The sequence below is a fragment of the Anomaloglossus baeobatrachus genome, chromosome 4 (genome assembly GCF_048569485.1).
Source record: "Anomaloglossus baeobatrachus isolate aAnoBae1 chromosome 4, aAnoBae1.hap1, whole genome shotgun sequence".
NCBI lineage: Eukaryota > Metazoa > Chordata > Amphibia > Anura > Aromobatidae > Anomaloglossus > Anomaloglossus baeobatrachus.
Genome location: NC_134356.1, coordinates 168880826 through 168901496, shown reverse-complemented (window position 1 = coordinate 168901496; position 20671 = coordinate 168880826). Strand labels below are relative to the sequence as shown.

The 20671-nt window shown below is 47.0% G+C and overlaps 1 protein-coding gene across 1 annotated transcript in view; it reads right to left on the bottom strand.

The window, feature by feature from the left end:
• RNF14 (ring finger protein 14) overlaps window positions 1–20671 on the bottom strand; it is a 97766-nt gene that overhangs the window by 54567 nt on the left and 22528 nt on the right. Inside the window, exons 3-5 of the mRNA XM_075344584.1 lie at window positions 18149–18309; window positions 14392–14543; window positions 12149–12637 (exon numbers count right to left, since the gene is read on the bottom strand). Coding sequence (XP_075200699.1) covers window positions 12149–12637; window positions 14392–14543; window positions 18149–18302 — 795 coding nt within the window. The 5' untranslated portion in view covers window positions 18303–18309. The remainder of the gene's footprint in view (window positions 1–12148; window positions 12638–14391; window positions 14544–18148; window positions 18310–20671) is intronic.

The following is a 20671-nucleotide window of genomic DNA, read 5'->3' as shown; positions in this document are numbered from 1 at the left end:
ATAGATTGGAGGGGTGCAAGAGTGTTGGAAGGGAGGCCAGAGAGCAGGAGGTTGCAGTAGTCGAGGCGGGAGATGATGAGGGCATGCACTAATGTTTTTGCTGATTCTTGGTTAAGGAAAGCACGGATCCGGGAGATATTTTTGAGTTGTAGTCTGCATGAGGTGAAGAGGGCTTGAATGTGTGGCTTGAAGGATAGAGCAGAGTCGAGGGTTACTCCAAGGCAACGAGCTTGTGAAACTGGGGAGAGTGAGCAACCATCAAGTTTGATGGAAAGGCTTGTTGGAGGAGATGAGTGAGGAGGAGGAAAGACAATGAACTCTGTTTTGTCCATGTAAGGCCTTGTGCGCACACTGCGTTTTTACCCGCGGTTTTACCCGTGGTTTTGCTGCAGAAATTTCTTGAGAAATGTTTGCAACCTTTCTGCAGACATTTCCCAGCAAAAACTATGGGAAAAAAAAATAGCTGTGCGCACACTGCGTTTTTTTCTCAAGAACATTCTTTCTGCAGAATTTCTTGAGAAATTTGCATGTCACTTCTTTTCCGCAGGTACCTGCGGTTTTTGCCATAGATAACGGTAAAAACTGCGGGGACCAACTTGCGGTAAATCCGCGGTTAAATCCGCGACAAAACCACGGTAAATCGCGGCAAAAACGCGGGTGCGGGATTCTTTCAGAGGGTCTGTTTTTTTCTTAAGAAAATGGCACTTTCTAGTGCGCACATAGCCTTAAGCTTTAGGAATCGAGCAGAGAAGAAGGATGAAATAGCAGACAGACATGGTTAGGCTGCTTTCACACTACGTCTTTTTAACATGCGTCCTGAACGTTTTTTTAACGTAGAAACGGATCCAGTGCAAATGCGTTTTCATTTCAATGCATTTGCAATGGACTCGCGTTAACATGCGTTCACCTGCGTTTGCGTGCGTTATAGTGAGGATCCAGCGACTTGCAGTTTTTTAACATCTTTCAAAAACGCTACCTTGTAGCGTTTTTGAGCTGCGTCCAAATACTGCAAATTGCTGGATCCTGACTAAACAGCATGCAAACGCATGTGAACGCTGGCGTGCTGATAGGCAGGATCCTGCTTGCTGTACTGAGCATGCCCAGAAGCCAGCCCCGTGATCAGTCTCTCTCTCCTCCCTCTGTCTCTCTCCTCCCTCTCTCTCTGTCTCTCCCCCTCCCTCTCCCCCACCTGAGAGCTGCGGACACTCGTAACCAAGGTAAACATCGGGTAACCACTTATCTTAGTTACCCGATGTTTACGTTGGTTACGTGTGCAGGGAGCCCGGCTCCTAGCAGCTGCAGACGCTTGTAACCAAAGTAAATATCGGGTATCCAAGCAAGTATACCCGATGTTTACCTTGGTTACGAGCCTCGCAGCTGTCAGATGCCGGCTCCCAGTCTGGCACGTTTAGTTCCCCTCACTCCCGATCACATGACTCCAATGCCCGCCCCTAAACATCCAGTGACAGGATCCTGCAAAGTAACACATGCGTTTGCATGCGTTTTTTGCTGTAAAAGCAGGATCCGCTTTTGCAGCAAAAAAACGTTCAGGACGCATGTTAAAAAGACGTAGTGTGAAAGCAGCCTTAGACATATATTACACAGAAAAGGCCTGCTCTGACTTTCTCTGAGGCCATTTTATTTTTCCTGCATAAAGCTACCAGCTTATGATTGGGCAATGTCATGTAGAGGAAAAAGTAAATACCCCAAAAGGCGAATCTTTATTAACCAGCCCCTTGATATAGTAAAAAATAGCATATAAACTTTACAAGCGAATATAACTACAACAGATGAGAAATAGCAACATAAAAACTATGTTTTATTCACATCTTCAGCCAATTTATTATAATGTGGCCAGTTTACCATGTAAAAAATGGTGAAAAGTCAATTTTAAATTAAACTGCTCACATGATTCCTACTGCCCTAACCAAAGGAATCCTAAACCAGTGCCTGGCTGCAGCACGATTGCAGTAAGGTATTTGGTTTCTCATATGCTCCAGCATTTCAGAGGAAACATAGTTTAACCCCTTCACGACCGGCCGATTTTTCGCTTTCCGTTTTTTTTTTTCGCCATTCTTTTTCTGAGAGACGTAACTTTTTTATTTTTCAGTCAATATGGTCATGTGAGGGCTCATTTTTTGCGGAACGAGCTGTACTTTTAAATGAAACCATAAGTTTTACCATATAGTGTACTGGAAAACGGCAACAAAATCCCAAATGCAGAAAAATTGCAAAAAAAGTGCGATAGCACTATTGTTTTTGAGATATTTTATTCACTGTGTTCACTATATGGTAAAACTGATGTGTGGGTGTGATGCCTCAGATCAGTGCGAGTTCGTAGACACCAAACATGTATAGGTTTACTTTTATATAAGGGGTTAAAAAAAATAGGAAGTTTGACAGAAAAAAGTGGCGCACGTTTTACGCCATATTCCGTGACCCGTAGCGTTCTCATTTTTCGGGATCTATGGCTCAGTGACGGCTTATTTTTTGCGTCTCGAGCTGACGTTTTTAACGGTACCATTTTTGCGCAGATGTTACGTTTTGATCGCCTCTTATAGCATTTTGCGCAAAAATTGTGACGACAAAAAAATGTCGTTTTGGCGTTTGGAATTTTTTTGCCGCTACGCCGTATACTGATCAGATTAATTGATTTTATATTTTGATAGATCGGGCGTTTCTGAACGCGGCAATACCAAATGTGTGTATATTTTTTATTTTTTTAACCCTTTAATTTTCAATGGGGCGAATGGGGGGTACTTTTTTTTATTTTACTAGTCCCCCTAGGGGGCTATTGCGATCAGCATTCCGATCGCTCTGCACTATCTGCTGATCACAGCTACACAGCTGTAAACAGCAGATACGCTCTCTTTCTCTTTTGCTGTGCCGCGGGCACAGCGGAAGTGAAAGCAATTCATGTGTAGTACAGGAGTCATCACATGACCCTGTGCTACCATGAAACTAACAGAAGTCACGTGATTGCGTCACGTGACCTCCGGTATCGGGCGGTAAGTAAAAGTTTACCGCGATTGCGCTTATAATGGCGCTGTCACATATTGACAGCGCCATTTAAGGGGTTAAACGGCACGAGCAGATAACGATTCTGCTCGTGCCTAGCAGGCACACATCTCAGCTGTGAAAATCAGACCGCGGGAAGTAACATTATGACCGCTAGGACGTAATTTTACGGCCCGCGGTCGTTAAGGTATTAAAGATCTGCCCAAGAATCATAGGAAGAGACGAGACCAGTTCAGCTCTGCGCCCGGTCAACTTCTCAATCAAACCTTCATGCCGATTGACAGGTCTTTTGCGGAGTACACACGTAGAAGAGACCTGAGAATCACCTGGAGTGGTGCAGGAAGATGCTGTCTCATCTCTGCCTATGGTCTCCGAGCCGGATCCTCAAACTATGTGATAAGCATTTCAGAGAAAACCATATCTGGTGGCAATCATGCAGCAAGGCTCACATTCATGCTATCCTTGGTTTGCGCAGAATTATCTGACAGGTTCCCCTTAAATAGAACGTGTGACATAGGACTACATATACAATCTGTGAGCAGCAGGAGGAGCTGAGCACACTAATCTATATCGTTTTCTGGGACAAAGATACTTGGAGTTTAGTCAAATAAGGCTGGTTTCACACTACGTTTATTTAACATCCGTCCTTAACGTTATTTTAGCGGAAATACGGATCCTGCTTTTACAGCAAATAACGTATGCAAACGCATCTGTTATTTTGCAGGATCCTGCACTGGATGTTTAGGGGCGGGCATTGGAGTCATGTGATCGGGAGTGAGGGGAACTAGACTGGGAGGAGGCTTCTGACAGCTGCAGACGCTGGTAACCAAGGTAAACATCGGGCTTGGATACCCGATATTTATCTTGGTTACGAGTGTCTGCAGCTGCTAGGAGCAGGGCTGTCTGCACACGTAACCAACGTAAACATCGGGTAACTAAGAGAAGTGGTTACCCGATATTTACCTTGGTTACGAGTGTCCGCAGCTCTCAGGTGGGAGAGAGAGGAAGGGGGAAAGACATAGATAGAGAGAGAGAGGGTGAGGGAGGGAGGAGGAGAGAGAGACAGATCACGCGAGACTGGTTCTGGGCATGCTCAGTACTTTCTGGGCATGCTCAGTACAAAAGCAGGATCCTGTCTATCAGCACGCCAGCGTTCACCTGCGTTTGCGTGCTGTTTAGTCAGGATCCGGTGACTTGCAGTATTTTGACGCAGCTCAAAAACGCTACAAGTAGCGTTTTTGAAACATGTTAAAAAACTGCAAGTCACCGGATCCGCACTATAACGCACGCAAACGCAGGTGAACGCATGTTAACGCGAGTCCATTGCAAATGCATTGAAATGAAAACGCATTTGCACTGGATCCGTACTTCCGCTAAAATAACGTTTTCAACGGATGTTAAAAAGACGTAGTGTGAAACCAGCCTAATTCCCTATGTCGAGTCGTCCACAGGACAGTACTAAACAGCAATTAAAAGCAATCTCTATGTGCACAGTCAGGGTGTCAATCACTAATACATTTACTTTCGATATGGACCATTTTAAACTATGCAAAGACAGTTTTTAATATTTTGTATTTAGTTTTCATGACACAAGTAAAAAAAAAAAAAAAGGGGCCACAAATTCTTCAAGATTTGTTTACCTGTATATCATCATCCTAAATGAGGGGTATATATTTAAAGTAAAGCTTGTTGTGCAAATGTTGATGCCAGATAAGTATGAGCTATATAATAAGTTATTTTACAAAAAATAATGTAAGTCATATAACAAATTGCCTGTGCAGCAAACATAACATAAATGGATTATTTCTTTTACACTGTTCTCCAGTTGGCATTCTGGATTGTAAAACTTGTATTTTGTATTGAAATGACTGAATGAGCCATTGCTTGTTAGGCTGCTTTCACACATCCGGTTTGTGCTGAGCGGCACAATCCGGCACAAAAACCCATGCAACGGATGCGGCGAAAAAAACGGATCCGTTGCATAAGTTTTTCCATGCGTTTTTTTCGCCGCACAAAAAACGTGCCAGGCAACGTTCTATCCGGCCGCCGCATGGGCTAAATAAAACCGGACGCAACGCAAGGCGGCACAATACGGCGCTAATGCAAGTCTATGCAGGAAAAAACGCAACCGGCGGCAAAAAAAAAAACGGTTGCGTTTTTTCTGCAGAGCGCCGTATTGTGCCGCACGGCAAAAAAACGGATGTGTGAAAGCAGCCTTATAGGGCACGTTGTGCTTTCTACGTTTCACCATTTTCGGATATCTAATATTAGTATTTAAGAACACAAACGTGCTGTGGCCAATGGTTTCTAATTTCCTGTTGATGGTGCAAGATGCCAAATCACATTGGGGAAGCTTAAGGCATTAGATCGTGGTTGGCTAAAAGCTCATCTCTCCCTTCTCCCCTAGACACAAACTTTAGGCGCGACTAGGCACTTTTGTGTTTGCAATGAAGATCCAAAGGATCGCATGTAGGATTTCAAGCTGCCCGATCTTTATCGGCGGAGAGTCAGGAGGCCCCCACACACAAGATGGTCAGCGGGGTTGGAAACTTTAATCATCTGTGTATAGGGGCCGTCAGTGTCTAACAGTTTTCAAAAACTGAAAGCTCTAATCAAATTGAACAGAGTTTTAATAATTTTCCTCTGGCTTTACTGATAAAACGTATAAACCTGTGAACAGATGCATGCGGCCCAAACTATGGGCCAAGCATTTTTTTTTTCTGCACAGTTGGAGAAGACGGCCTAGACCTATAGGAAGAAACCAGACTAGTTCGGCACAGCCCTTGGCCAACTTCGCTCCACCTGCTCCAGTTAAATGGTAGGTCTCTCTCATGTGTGTACTCATGTGTGTACCCATGTTAATCAACTGGAGCGGTACATGTACGCGTATATGCCCACCAGGGTCTGTGCCAGACTAGTCTCATCTCTCGCTATAGTCCGTGGTCTGCATTTCACACAGCATTTCAGGAGGGGATACCTAGCTACTATTGCGCAGCCAGCCTCTGTTTTATGTAGTCCAGGGTTCAGGAAGCATGAATTTAGTTCCCTTTAATTACTAGTCTTTTGGTGGGAAGTGAAGGGAATTTTGTTTACTTACCGTAAATTCCTTTTCTTCTAGCTCCTATTGGGAGACCCAGACAATTGGGTGTATAGCTTCTGCCTCCGGAGGCCACACAAAGTATTACACTTTAAAAAGTGTAACCCCTCCCCTCTGCCTATACACCCTCCCGTGCATCACGGGCTCCTCAGTTTTGGTGCAAAAGCAGGAAGGAGGAAACTTATAAATTGGTCTAAGGTAAATTCAATCCGAAGGATGTTCGGAGAACTGAAAACCATGAACCAAAAGAACAATTCAACATCAACAACATGTGTACACAAAAGAACAAACAGCCCGAAGGGAACAGGGGCGGGTGCTGGGTCTCCCAATAGGAGCTAGAAGAAAAGGAATTTACGGTAAGTAAACAAAATTCCCTTCTTCTTTGTCGCTCCATAGGGAGACCCAGACAATTGGGACGTCCAAAAGCAGTCCCTGGGTGGGTAAAAGAATACCTCGATAAAAAGAGCCGAAAGCGACCCCCTCTTACAGGTGGGCAACCGCCGCCTGAAGGACTCGCCTACCTAGACTGGCGTCTGCCGAAGCATAGGTATGCACCTGATAGTGTTTCGTGAAAGTGTGCAGACTAGACCAGGTAGCTGCCTGACACACCTGCTGAGCCGTAGCCCGGTGCCGCAATGCCCAGGACGCACCCACGGCTCTGGTAGAATGGGCTTTCAGCCCCAAAGGAAGCGGAAGCCCAGAAGAACGGTAGGCTTCAAGAATCGGTTCCTTGATCCACCGAGCCAAAGTTGACTTGGAAGCCTGCGAACCCTTAGGCTATGTGCGCACGTTGCGTACAAGCCCTGCAGAAATTTCTGCAGCGATCTGAAGAGCACATGTGCGCTTTAGATCGCTGCAGAAATGTCCGTAGTGAGCGCCGATTCCATGCGCTCTGCCTCCAGCTCCTGCCATAGACAGAGCAGGAGCTGCCGGCAAAGCGCAGGAAAGAAGTGACATGTCACTTCTTTTTGCGCAGCGCTTCGGCAGTAGCCGAAGCGCTGCGCTCTTAAACGCCACGTGCGCACGGCCCCTGCACAGTCTCCATAGACTGTGCAGGGGACGCAGGACGCATGCAGTTACGCTGCGCTACAAAGCGCAGCGTAACTGCATGTTTTTACGCGACGTGCGCACATAGCCTTACGCTGGCCAGCGACAAGGACAAAGAGCGCATCTGAACGGCGCAGGGGCGCCGTGCGAGACACGTAGAGCAGGAGAGCTCTCACCAGATCTAACGAGTGCAAATCCTTTTCACATTGGTGAACTGGATGAGGGCAAAATGAAGGTAAGGAGATATCCTGATTGAGATGAAAAGGGGATACCACCTTAGGGAGAAATTCCGGGACCGGACGCAGAACCACCTTATCCTGGTGAAAAACCAGGAAGGGGGCTTTGCATGACAGCGCTGCCAGCTCCGACACTCTACGGAGCGATGTAACTGCCACTAGAAATGCCACCTTCTGCGAAAGACGTGATAAAGAGACATCCCGCAGCGGCTCAAAAGGTGGTTTCTGAAGAGCCGTTAGCACCCTGTTAAGATCCCAGGGTTCCAGCGGACGCTTGTAAGGTGGGACTATGTGGCAAACTCCCTGCAGGAACGTGCGGACCTGCGGAAGCCTGGCTAGACGCTTTTGAAAAAATACGGATAGCGCCGATACTTGTCCCTTGAGAGAGCCGAGAGACAAACCCTTGTCCATTCCGGATTGAAGGAATGAAAGAAAAGTGGGTAAGGCAAAGGGCCAGGGAGAAAAACCCTTAGCAGAGCACCAGGATAAGAAGATCCTCCAAGACCTGTGATAGATCTTGGCGGACGTTGGTTTCCTGGCCTGTCTCATAGTGGCAATGACATCTTGAGATAACCCTGAGGACGCTAGGAGCCAGGACTCAATGGCCACACAGTCAGGTTGAGGGCCGCAGAATTCAGATGGAAAAACGGCCCTTGAGACAGCAAGTCTGGGCGGTCTGGGAGCGCCCACGGTTGACCCACCGTGAGATGCCACAGATCCGGGTACCACGACCGCCTCGGCCAATCTGGGGCAACGAGAATGGCGCGACGACAGTCGGACCTGATCTTGCGCAGCACTCTGGGCAGCATCGCCAGAGGAGGAAATACATAGGGCAGTCGAAACTGCGACCAATCCTGAACTAATGCGTCCGCCGCCAAAGCTCTGTGATCTTGAGACCGGGCCATGAATGCCGGGACTTTGTTGTTGTGCCGTGACGCCATGAGATCGACGTCCGGCGTTCCCCAGCGGCGACAGATCTCTCGAAACACGTCTGGGTGAAGAGACCATTCCCCCGCATCCATGCCCTGACGACTGAGAAAGTCTGCTTCCCAGTTTTCTACGCCCGGGATGTGAACTGAGGAGATGGTGGAGGCTGTGGCCTCCGCCCACAGCAGAATCCGTCGGACTTCCTGGAAGGCTTGATGGCTGCGCGTGCCGCCCTGGTGGTTGATGTACGCGACCGCCGTGGCGTTGTCCGACTGTATGCGGATCTGCCTGCCCTCCAGCCACCGATGGAACGCCTTTAGGGCTAGATACACTGCCCTGATCTCCAGAACATTGATCTGAAGGGAGGACTCTGTCGGAGTCCAGATTCCCTGAGCCCTGTGGTGGAGAAAAAACGCTCCCCACCCTGACAGACTCGCGTCCGTCGTGACCACAGCCCAGGATGGGGGCAGGAAGGATTTTCCCTGCGATAGAGAAGTGGGAAGAAGCCACCACTGAAGAGAGGTTTTGGCTGCAAGGGACAGAGAGACGTTCCTGTCGAGGGACGTCGACCTCCTGTCCCATTTGCGGAGAATGTCCCATTGGAGTGGGCGCAGATGAAACTGCGCGAAGGGGACTCCATTGCTCCCACCATCTTCCCCAGGAAGTGTATGAGGCGCCTCAAGGGGTGTGACTGGCCCCGAAGAAGAGATTGCACCCCTGTCTGCAGCGAAAGCTGTTTGTCCAGCGGTAGCTTGACTATCGCTGAGAGAGTATGAAACTCCATCCCGAGGTAAGTCAGTGATTGAGTCGGTGTCAACTTGGACTTTGGGAAGTTGATGATCCACCCGAACCGCTGGAGAGTCTCCAGAGCGACGGTCAGGCTGTGTTGACACGCCACCCGGGAGGGTGCCCTGACTAGGAGATCGTCTAAGTAAGGGATCACCGAGTGGCCCTGAGAGTGTAGGACCGCCACAACTGATGCCATGACCTTGGTGAAGACCCGTGGGGCTGTCGCCAGGCCGAAAGGCAGTGCCACGAACTGAAGGTGTTCGTCCCCGATGGCGAAACGCAGGAAGCGTTGATGCTCGGGTGCGATCGGCACATGGAGATAAGCATCCTTGATGTCGATTGATGCTAGGAAGTCTCCTTGTGACATGGAAGCGATAACCGAGCGGAGAGATTCCATCCGAAACCTTCTGGTGCTCACATGCCTGTTGAGCAGTTTGAGGTCCAGAACGGGACGGAATGATCCGTCCTTCTTTGGCACCACGAACAAGTTGGAGTAGAAGCCGTGACCATGTTCCTGAGGGGGAACGGGGATCACAACTCCTTCTGACTTCAGAACGCCCACAGCCTGAAAAAGTGCGCCGGCCCGAGATGGGGGCGGAGATGTTCTGAAGAAACGAGTCGGAGGACGAGAGCTGAACTCTATCCTGTAACCGTGAGACAGAATGTCTCTCACCCATCGGTCTTGGACATGTGGCCACCAGGCGTCGCAAAAGCGGGAGAGCCTGCCACCGACCGAGGATGCGGTTCGGGGAGGCCGAAAGTCATGAGGAGGCCGCCTTGGAGGCAGTGCCTCCGGCGGTTTTTTGGGGGCGTGACTTGGACTGCTACGCATAAGAGTTCCTCTGGCCCTTCTCTGGCCTGTTGGACGAGGAGGATTGGGACTTGACTGAGGGCCGAAAGGACCGAAACCTCGGTTGTATTTTCCGTTGCTGAGGTCTCTTCGGTTTGGACTGGGGTAAGGACGAGTCCTTTCCCTTGGATTCCTTAATAATTTCATCCAATCGTTCGCCAAACAATCGGTCGCCAGAAAACGGCAACCCGGTTAAGAACTTCTTGGAATCAGAGTCTGCCTTCCATTCGCGTAGCCACATGGCCCTGCGGACTGCCACCGAATTAGCGGATGCTACCGCTGTACGGCTAGCAGAGTCCAGGACGGCGTTCATGGCGTAGGACGAAAAAGCCGACGCCTGAGAAGTCAAAGACGCAACTTGCGGAGCAGAGGTACATGTGACCGCATTAATCTCAGACAGACAAGCTGAGATAGCTTGGAGTGCCCACACGGCTGCAAAGGCCGGGGCAAAAGACACGCCTGTGGCTTCATAGATGGATTTCACCAGGAGCTCTATCTGCCTGTCAGTGGCATCCTTGAGCGATGAGCCATCTGCAACTGATACTACAGATCTAGCCGCCAGTCTAGAGACTGGAGGATCCACCTTGGGACATTGAGCCCAACCCTTAACTACGTCAGAGGGGAAGGGGTAACGTGTGTCATTAAGGCGCTTAGTAAAGCGCTTGTCCGGAAATGCTCTGTGCTTCTGGACAGCATCTCTGAAGTTAGAGTGATCAAAAAACGCACTCCGTGTACGTTTGGGAAACCTAAACTGGTGTTTCTCCTGCTGTGAAGCCGACTCCTCTATAGGTGGAGTTGGGGGAGAAAGATCTAGCACCTGGTTGATGGACGCTATAAGGTCATTTACTATGGCGTCCCCTTCAGGTGTATCAAGATTGAGAGCAACGTCAGGGTCAGAGCCCTGAGCTGCGACGTCCGCCTCATCCTCTAGAGAGTCCTCAAGCTGAGACCCCGAGCAGCGTGAGGAAGTCGGGGAAGATTCCCAGCGAGCCCGCTTAGCCGGTCTGGGACTGTGGTCCGTGCCGGAGTCCTCCACGTGAGACCTAGGGGCCACCCCGGGAGCACGCTGCGGCGCAGACCGAGAGGGGCCTGGAGACGATGATCCAACAGTGCCCGGGGCCTGTGTAAGGACCGGTCTGGACTGCAAGGCTTCTAGTAGCTTGGCAGACCATTTGTCCATAGACTGAGCCATGGATTGTGAAAGTGACTCAGAGAGTTTCTCAGCAAAAACGGCAAACTCTGTCCCTGTCGTTCCTGAAATCCTCCACCGGCAGAATGTGTGTAAAAATGGCTGCCGGAGCTCTCAGGGGAGGAGGGAGCCGTGGGCGGCGACTAGTAAAGTGCGGGAATCTGGTGCCCCACAGTGATCAGTGAGGGGGGGGGGAGAAACCTAAAGTATGCTCCAGCCCTCACTGCCGACGTCAGGTCGACCGTCCCGCCCTTACCCCTGACTGGCAGGCCCGGGGGCGGGAGTTATGGTACTAGGCCGCAATGAAGCCGGGGACTAAATTTAATACCGCGGCCGACAAACAGGCGCGGTCGGCGCGGAAGTCCCGGTTGTCACAAAACCAGCAGCAGCTGCAGCGTCTGTGAAACAAGTGCTCCATGCACCGTCCCCATGGGGACACAGAGTACCTTTAGATGCAGGGCCCTATCCCTGATGATACAAAGTCTCCTGTCCGGCAGATTCCCACAGGGGCTGCGGAGGGAGCCCGGTCCCAGTGAATGGATGACCGGTTAGGATCCCACTTCTCCCAGAGCCTCTAAGGGATGGTGAAGGAAAACGGCATGTGGCTCCAGCCTCTGTACCCGCAATGGGTACCTCAACCTTAACAGCACCGCCGACTTAGTGGGGTGAGAAGGGAGCATGCCGGGGGCCCTGTGGGGGCCCTCTTTTCTTCCAACCGATAAAATCAGCAGCTGCTGCTGACTAAAATGGGAGCATGAGTGGATGTGTGCCTCCTTCCACACAAAGCATAAAACTGAGGAGCCCGTGATGCACGGGAGGGTGTATAGGCAGAGGGGAGGGGTTACACTTTTTAAAGTGTAATACTTTGTGTGGCCTCCGGAGGCAGAAGCTATACACCCAATTGTCTGGGTCTCCCAATGGAGCGACAAAGAAAGAAAGGATTTTTACACTTAAGGCATTTTGTGTGTCAAATGACTGAATGAGCCCTCACTTACCTGAGCTGGAGTTGCAGTAGACGTGCACTTTGGTTCTGGACAGTTTAGTGCATGGACTTGTCCGTCCTTAATCTGGATTTCAAAGTAGTCTTTGAGACAGGTGTTACAATACACATGCTGGCAGTCCTTAAAGTGGGTGCACTCACTGCCCAGCTTCTCCATAAAACAGATATTGCACAAGAACGGTTTGCCATCAAAAACCTTCTTCTCCTGAGCTTCACTGAAGACCAAGATGTATTTGACCAGGGCAGACACTGACTGCACGTCCTGTATGGCCCGTTTGTCAAATAAGGCACCATCCACAGGGGTCTTTTCAGGGGGCTGCATCCAGTTCTGTAAACCATTGCTAGACACCTCAATTTCATATGGAGATTTTATATCCAAGAAATCAAGTGTCTCCTCCTTTAGAAACTGAATCCACGGGAACAAGACAACACATCCCTTGTTCTCCTCCCACAGGACATCTAAATGGTGACACAGCAGAGTGAGCTGAAATAAGAAAAATCATTCATGTTGAAATCACTTTTAGAACGGTTTTCAGAAAACAATTTGCACTTACACATATGAAGGAGTTAAATCCCATTATTTTGGCCATTAAAAAATAAAATGCAATTCTCCCCAGTACAATTTTTAATTGTTTAAGGTTCTATTCTTACTCTTCTGCAGCTTTCCCCATTGATCTCCATTGTACTCGGGTACTCAAGTCGCGCCCATCCGAGCGTCAAACTGCTCATTACGAGTACCGTGCATCCAAGCATGGGAGTCCTCGCTCATCACTAGACAGAACTCATGCAATAATTTTCCTTGTTCTTATAGGAATGTGTACATAGTAGATTGAGACTAAAGGAAGCAAAGCCACAAAGGAAAACATATGGCAACAAGGAGTAAAGGAACATAACAGTGGAACCTTGGTTTACGAGAACAATCTGTTCTGGAAGTGTGCTTGTAAACCAAGTTACTCGTCTAGCAAAGTAAAATTTCTCATAGGAAATAATTCCAGCTTAGACAATTCATTCCACAACTTGTGCAATGTCCCATCCTGGTTCCATATTGTGCCATTCCACACACTCACAAACACACACACGCACACGCACACGCACACATATTATGCTCACCTTACCATCCATTCCCTCGGCGGCCTCCCGGATCTTGTAGTCCGCAGGTACGTGTATCCGGTAACCATCGCGACCGACTGCGGAAACTCCTGCAACAGCAGACGTCACAGGCATGAGCCACTTGCCTCTGACTGGTCAACATGCTGTCTTTTGAGAAGCGGCTGACAGCGGAAGCTCCTGCATTGTCACGATGGTTACAAAATACACATAATGCACCTGCTGACTGCAAGAACCAGGAGGCCACTGAGGAAATGGAGGGTAAGGTGAGCATAGTGCGTGTGTGTGTGTGTGTGTGTGTGTGTGTGTGTGTGTGTGTGTGTGTGTGTGTGTAAGAGCGGGTCAGAGTGAGGTGAAAGTACGGAACCGGAAGTGTGTGCGGTGAGTATTTGCTCGTACAGCAAAGCTTGCTCGTAAACAGAGTTACAAAATTACAGCAAGCTTTGCTTGTATGGCGAAATACTCGCACTCCAAGTTACTCGTAAACCGAGGTTCCAGTGTATGTAAATTAACCAGAACATGTGTTAAACCCTTTACTCTGATGACAGCTTTACACACCCTTGGAATTCTCTCAAGCAGTTTTAACAAGTAGTCACCTGGATTGGCTTCCGAAGAACAGGCATGCTGTTACTTTGAGGAGTCTAACGTTTAATGCACTCGGGTTTGTTCTACCTCATTGCAGATTCAGACTGAAAGACCGCTAAACAATGTGCACACTATAAGTGCATTTAGAATTCATTAATCCACAAAAGGATAAAAGCAAACTATATCAGAAAAATGAAAACAATGTTTCTGTCCTCCCGACCTTGTTCACATTAGCATTCTGAATAGAAATGCAGCAAGATGAGCAAAGGAAGTAATGGGCCAGCAGAGCCAGAAGTCCAGAACTGCTTACCCCTTTCCTACCAAAGTTAGTTTGGGCCTTATTTTTAGCCATTTTTTTAATTTTTCATTATTACGCACCAATAGCCTAAACATTTGTTTTTTGGTTCAGCAGAAAGTGAATAGACGAAAGCTGAACAGAAGTGAGTAAAAGGTCTGCAAAGAGGCAAAATTGTACTGAATTCTTTGCTCTGTTATGATTAAAATAATGTTAAATATCTTTTGTCAGTATAAGAAATGATCAGTAACCTGTCCTGGTGAAAGCCACTTGCAGCTTAGTGTGAAGTCCGGGGGGGCAGCGGATGGGTAATCTGGGGGAAGCTCAAAGTTCAGCACAATCGGTGGCAGGAAGGACACAGTGTTCTCAAAGTTCTCCGGAAAACATTCTGCAGCACTGTTACCTTGAAAGAAAAAAAATTAAGAATTTTGAATATTTAATTATCGCATTTTTCACAGCATCATGTCTTCACATTTAGCAGCACTTATGCGACAATATCGGTTTGCTAAAAACATATTGTCCCCGATTCATTAAAAGTGGCATACAAAACGCTAGTCTTAACGACGTGCACTTAATTCAGCGCATCTTATTGGTGGCATGCGCCGCCATGCCCATCATCAGAAATGTCAGGATAACCACGCGGCATCCTGACTCTTCCTCAGCTTCACCCATCTTGGCCAAGCTCCCAATTCTGGTGTAAACATGATAAAAAAAAAAAATGCAACATGTGTGCCCAACATTGCTTTGCACACAAAATTTGCCACTTTTCAAATTGTTTTTTGGCCCTATTTCATAATTTATAACCAGTTCAATTATGAAATATTAACTATATTCCCTACAGTCTTGGGTCTTCTCTTAGCATTTCAAGAAGCCAAGTTGTAGAGGTTAAGCAGAATGTTTTTTTACTAGATGCTGCAACTGCAGAGTAAGGGCAGACGAGCTGTAGGCCAAATCCACATATTAAATTTTACATGTAACATTTGAAGCTTTTTTCATAGTTTATTTCTTTGTGGATTAATCTTTAGCTGCGGATTTTTTTGTGCTTAATTCATGAAGATTTTTTACAGATTTGAACAAAATATACAAAGAAATTAACATTTTATGACATTACAGATTAAAGTAAATGGGAAATTTCTGCTAGCAATCTGCACAAAATCTATGGTGGGCATGCTGTGAATTAAAAAAAAAAATCTGCACTTCATGCCTAAATATGCAGACAATAAAATCTGCACCCCTTTGGCTGAAGTGGTCAATACACTGTAAGATTAAACAGTTCTGTTAGTTACAGTGGGCTAAAGATGCCAACTTTGCACCAAAGAGCTCATACACATTTCAAGGGGTTCTCTGAGACATGTAATAGTATAAAATACATAATACACATTTTAGAATTAAACATTTTTCTAAATAGTTTAATTGAGCAAAAAAGGTATGCTTTATCTAGTGCACCGAGGCAGGATTTCAAAGTTGGAAACTGCCATAAATCTGTCCAGCTCATTCTAGATTTCAGAAGACAAGCAGTAGGACGGGCTGCATAAGGGCAAGAGACAGACGCACTAAAACTGTCAGGCTGACTGAAATGGATGTTCATTCTCAGTCAGCTAAAGAAAGGTGTTTATCTTCTACTTAAATCCATTCTGTCCAGTGTTCTGTCCTGCTGCGTGTCCTTTGAAATTTAGGATGGGTTGTGATGGATGGCAGTTGCCATCTTAAAATCCTGCCAGAGTGCACTAAATAAACTATACATTTTTGCTAAATAAAGGTATTTAGAAAGATGGTTAATATTTAAATGTTTATTATTTAATTACATTTCTCATAGAATACCTTTAAAGGAAAGTCAGCTGAATTTTAAGATTTTGGTGAGATAGAGAACTGTTTTATGTGTATAAAGAGAACTCTCCACCAAAGGCAGATGTTGTGGAAAAGTAATTAGACATGTTCGATTTCAACTTGCCTGAACCATTGTCTCTTCACTGAAAGCATATCCATGCCAAGGGTACATTGTGGAGTCATTCAATCATGTGCTTCTAAGGTATACAGAAACCTTTACGCCTTCTAACACAATAGTAGATTTCTGCTTTTAGCCAATGTATGACAACTGTGCACGTCTCAAGTACACATAGATAAGGTAAATCTATCAGACCCATGGTCTCCTGTTAACAATGAACACCTAAGGGTACTGTCTCACTAAACGATGTACCAGCGATTCCGACCACGATACAACCTGGTCAGGATCGCTACATGGTCGCTGGTGAGCTGTCAATCAGGCAGATCTCACCAGCCACCAGCGACTCGTGTAACGATGCTGCGCTTGGTAACCAGGGTAAATATTGGGTAACTAAGCAAAGTGCTTTGCTTGGTTACCCGATATTTACCCTGGTTACCAGCGTATACCGCTTACAGGCTGCCAGCGCTGGCTCACTGTATACGTAGCTAGGGTACACATCGGGTTACTAAGCAAAGCGTACGCTGCATACAGAGACTCGGTGGTAGTTTGTTTCCCGCCGTCAAACACGCCGATGTGTGCTGCACAGCGGGAGACCAACGAGCAAAAAATGAACCAGAATAGTGTGTGACGATCAGCGATTTCACAGCAAGGGCCAGGTCGCTGCTAAGTGTCACACACAGAATGATCGTTGATGAGGTCACTGGTACGTCACAAAACCTTTGACTCAGCAGCGATCTCGCTATGTGAGAAGTACCCCTTAAGGGATATTCCCAAGAATGAAAGTAATCACTGATCTACAGGATAGGTAATGCCTCTCTGAACAGTGGTGGTCTGACAGCTGCAACACCCACTGACTCTGAGAACAGGGCTCTGAAATACACCATTCATTCTTTATGGGACTGTCAACAAAAGCGAATATACTTTCTTCAGCAGTCCCATAGACAATGAATGAAACGGTAGTCCATACGTGGTCACAGCTCCATTTCAGAGGGGTATTTTAGAGCCCTAATCTTCGGATTGCTGAGATCCCAGTGGTTAGACCTGCACCTCTCAGAAATAATCACCTATCCTGCCGACCATCTGGGCTGTGTTCACATGTGATTTTCTTTTGGAGTAAAGGCATTACCCTGCTATATTGACATTTAGATATAGTGTCCACCACTGAGTAAGTTCAGTAATAAAGGGGGAGGGCTTAGAAAGATAAAGAAATGTGTAAATATGTGAAAATATCACTTTTATTATTGCCATTAAAATGTAAAGTCTCTATTCCATCGGTGTCCCGATTTAGGGAAGTGGAGAGGATTAATCGAGGTCCACACTGTTTTCTAATTCCAGTCAATAATTGTGACAATCCTGAACAATTTCTCTAGTAAGGAATTAATATTGTTAATTAAAGAGTGGCACAATTACTCTATTGGTAGACTATGTCTGTCACAGATTACCTATATATCAATTAGTGTATCTATCAATTGGCTGCAATAGAATAGTTGGACACTGGCTATACACCACCTGATAGTGATCATTGTAATAGTATTATATAGCATTGGGAGAAGAAAACAGTGGGGACCCCGGTCTATCCTCTCCGCTTCCCCAAATTGGGTTATTATTGGTCAAGAATAATAAAAAAATATTAAATATTACAAATTCACATTTCTTCATCATTCTTAGCCCTCTCCCTTTATTACTGACTTTCTTTTGCCATGACCAAAGTAGATCCTCAATGTTTTTGCCATGATTTAAAAAAAATTGTAGCAAAATTATGCATTTTAGAGGAGATTATGGCAAACAAGTGTGATGCCCCTGCCTTGTGTGAACGCAGCCTAAGTGTACCTTTACACACTCTTTACTAACTTGAATGATTCCACAATATTGTTTAATAAAATTAAATAAGGACAGTATGTGGTCAATGCTGGATATTGAGGCAAAACTGTAGTCACCGGACAGGGCCCCAGTGTGGACACAATTCAGTAGAGATGAAGACATAGAACATAGCATGGACCGCAGGCATATCTGTACACTTCTAACATCACACAGCATGTGCGTCACATTAACCTCTTACTCACTTTTCACAGTTATACTGAAATTAGCAGGTAATTCCAGGCACACTTGAATTTCCCCTCCAGGAGCACCATCTGCCCTCTTAAATTCATCTTCGGAGTAAATACTAGCGAGGGCTAATAGCTCATCCTCTTGGGCTTCCTGATCTTCTGTTGACATTGGTTACCTGTGATAATTTGGATAAAATAATGTGGTTCCCCAAATCATAATAGCTTCAGGTTACAATACTTTTCGTGGGCCATCATACAATGCCATAGACCCTGCAGATCTGAGGTGCATGTGACTAGAAGCTTTGACCATCAGACAAAACAAGTGTCAACTGGCACATCATAGTGGGGGCCGGTAAACATTTAGCAGGCAATGCATTCATGAAAGGCGTTTTCAGTGCTGAGAAGAATAGTCTGCTGTCATTCTAGGAGACTCAAGACTGCAGAATCAAGGCAGCGTGCAATATACACAATGTCACGATTCCCCTGTATTCCCCATGTGAGTGGCCAGTCATGTGACCACAAGTATGTGTTTTGCATTGTTGCAGTTACAAGTCATCTAGATTCCCATCTACTTCTCTCAATGTTCTTTTAAGAGAATTGCAGGAGAAACTAATCAGCACATGACTGCAACAATGTAAACAGCATACCTGTGATCATGAGACTACTCCCTTCTATGGGAAACTGGGAAGTCATTTCTAAAGGAGAAGAGACCCACCATTGTGCAGTACAGTGCTGTGCTAAATGTACCTCACTGCTCTGTACTACGTGTACCGTGCTGCTCTCCACCTGTATGACGTGTACCGTGCTGCTCTCCACCTGTACTACGTGTACTGTGCTGCTCTCCACTGTACTACGTGTACTGTGCTGCTCTCCACCTGTACGACGTGTGCCGTGCCGCTCTCCACCTGTACGACGTGTGCCGTGCCGCTCTCCACCTGTACGACGTGTGCCGTGCTGCTCTCCACCTGTACGACGTGTGCCGTGCTGCTCTCCACCTGTACGACGTGTGCCGTGCTGCTCTCCACCTGTACGACGTGTGCCGTGCTGCTCTCCACCTGTACGACGTGTGCCGTGCTGCTCTCCACCTGTACGACGTGTGCAGTGCTGCTCACCACCTGTACGACGTGTGCAGTGCTGCTCTCCACCTGTACGACGTGTGCCGTGCTGCTCTCCACCTGTACGACGTGTGCCGTGCTGCTCTCCACCTGTACGACGTGTGCCGTGCTGCTCTCCACCTGTACGACGTGTGCCGTGCTGCTCTCCACCTGTACGACGTGTGCCGTGCTGCTCTCCACCTGTACGACGTGTGCCGTGCTGCTCTCCACCTGTACGACGTGTGCCGTGCTGCTCTCCACCTGTACGACGTGTGCCGTGCTGCTCTCCACCTGTACGACGTGTGCAGTGCTGCTCTCCACCTGTACGACGTGTGCCGTGCTGCTCTCCACCTGTACGACGTGTGCCGTGCTGCTCTCCACCTGTACGACGTGTGCCGTGCTGCTCTCCACCTGTACGACGTGTGCCGTGCTGCTCTCCACCTGTACGACGTGTACCGTACTGCTCTCCACCTGTACGACGTGTACCGTACTACTCTCCACCTGTACGACGTGTACCGTACTGCTCTCTACCTGTATGACATGTACCGTACTGCTCTCTACCTGTATGACATGTACCGTACTGTTCACCAACTGTATATGTACTGTACTGCGCTTCTACATAACATTGTGTACTGTTCTCTACCTGTATTACATGTACTTTACTGTTGATAACCTGTTTTACATCTAATGTACTGCTGATGACCTGTATTACATGAACTGTGCTGTTCCCTACCTGTATTACATGTACTGTACTGCTGACGACCTGTATTACATCTACTGTACTGCTGACGACCTGTAATACATCTACTGTACTGCTGATGACCTGTACTACATGTACTGTACTGCTGATGACCTGTACTACATGTACTGTACTGCTGATGACCTGTACTACATGTACTGTACTGCTGATGACCTGTATTACATGTACTGTACTGCTGATGACCTGTACTACATGTACTGTACTGCTGATGACCTGTACTACATGTACTGTACTGCTCCCTACCTGTATTACATGTACTTTACTGCTGATGACCTGTATTACATGTACTGTACTGCTGATGACCTGTATTACATGTACTGTACTGCTGATGACCTGTATTACATCTGCTGTACTGCTGATGACCTGTACTACATGTACTGTACTGCTCCCTACCTGTATTACATGTACTTTACTGCTGATGACCTGTATTACATGTACTGTACTGCTGATGACCTGTATTACATGTACTGTACTGCTGATGACCTGTATTACATGTACTGCACTGCTCCCTACCTGTATTACATGTACTTTACTGCTGATGACCTGTATTACATGTACTGTAGATGACCTGTATTACATGTACTGTACTGCTGATGACCTGTATTACATGTACTGTACTGCTGATGACCTGTATTACATGTACTGTACTGCTGATGACCTGTATTACATCTACTGTACTGCTGA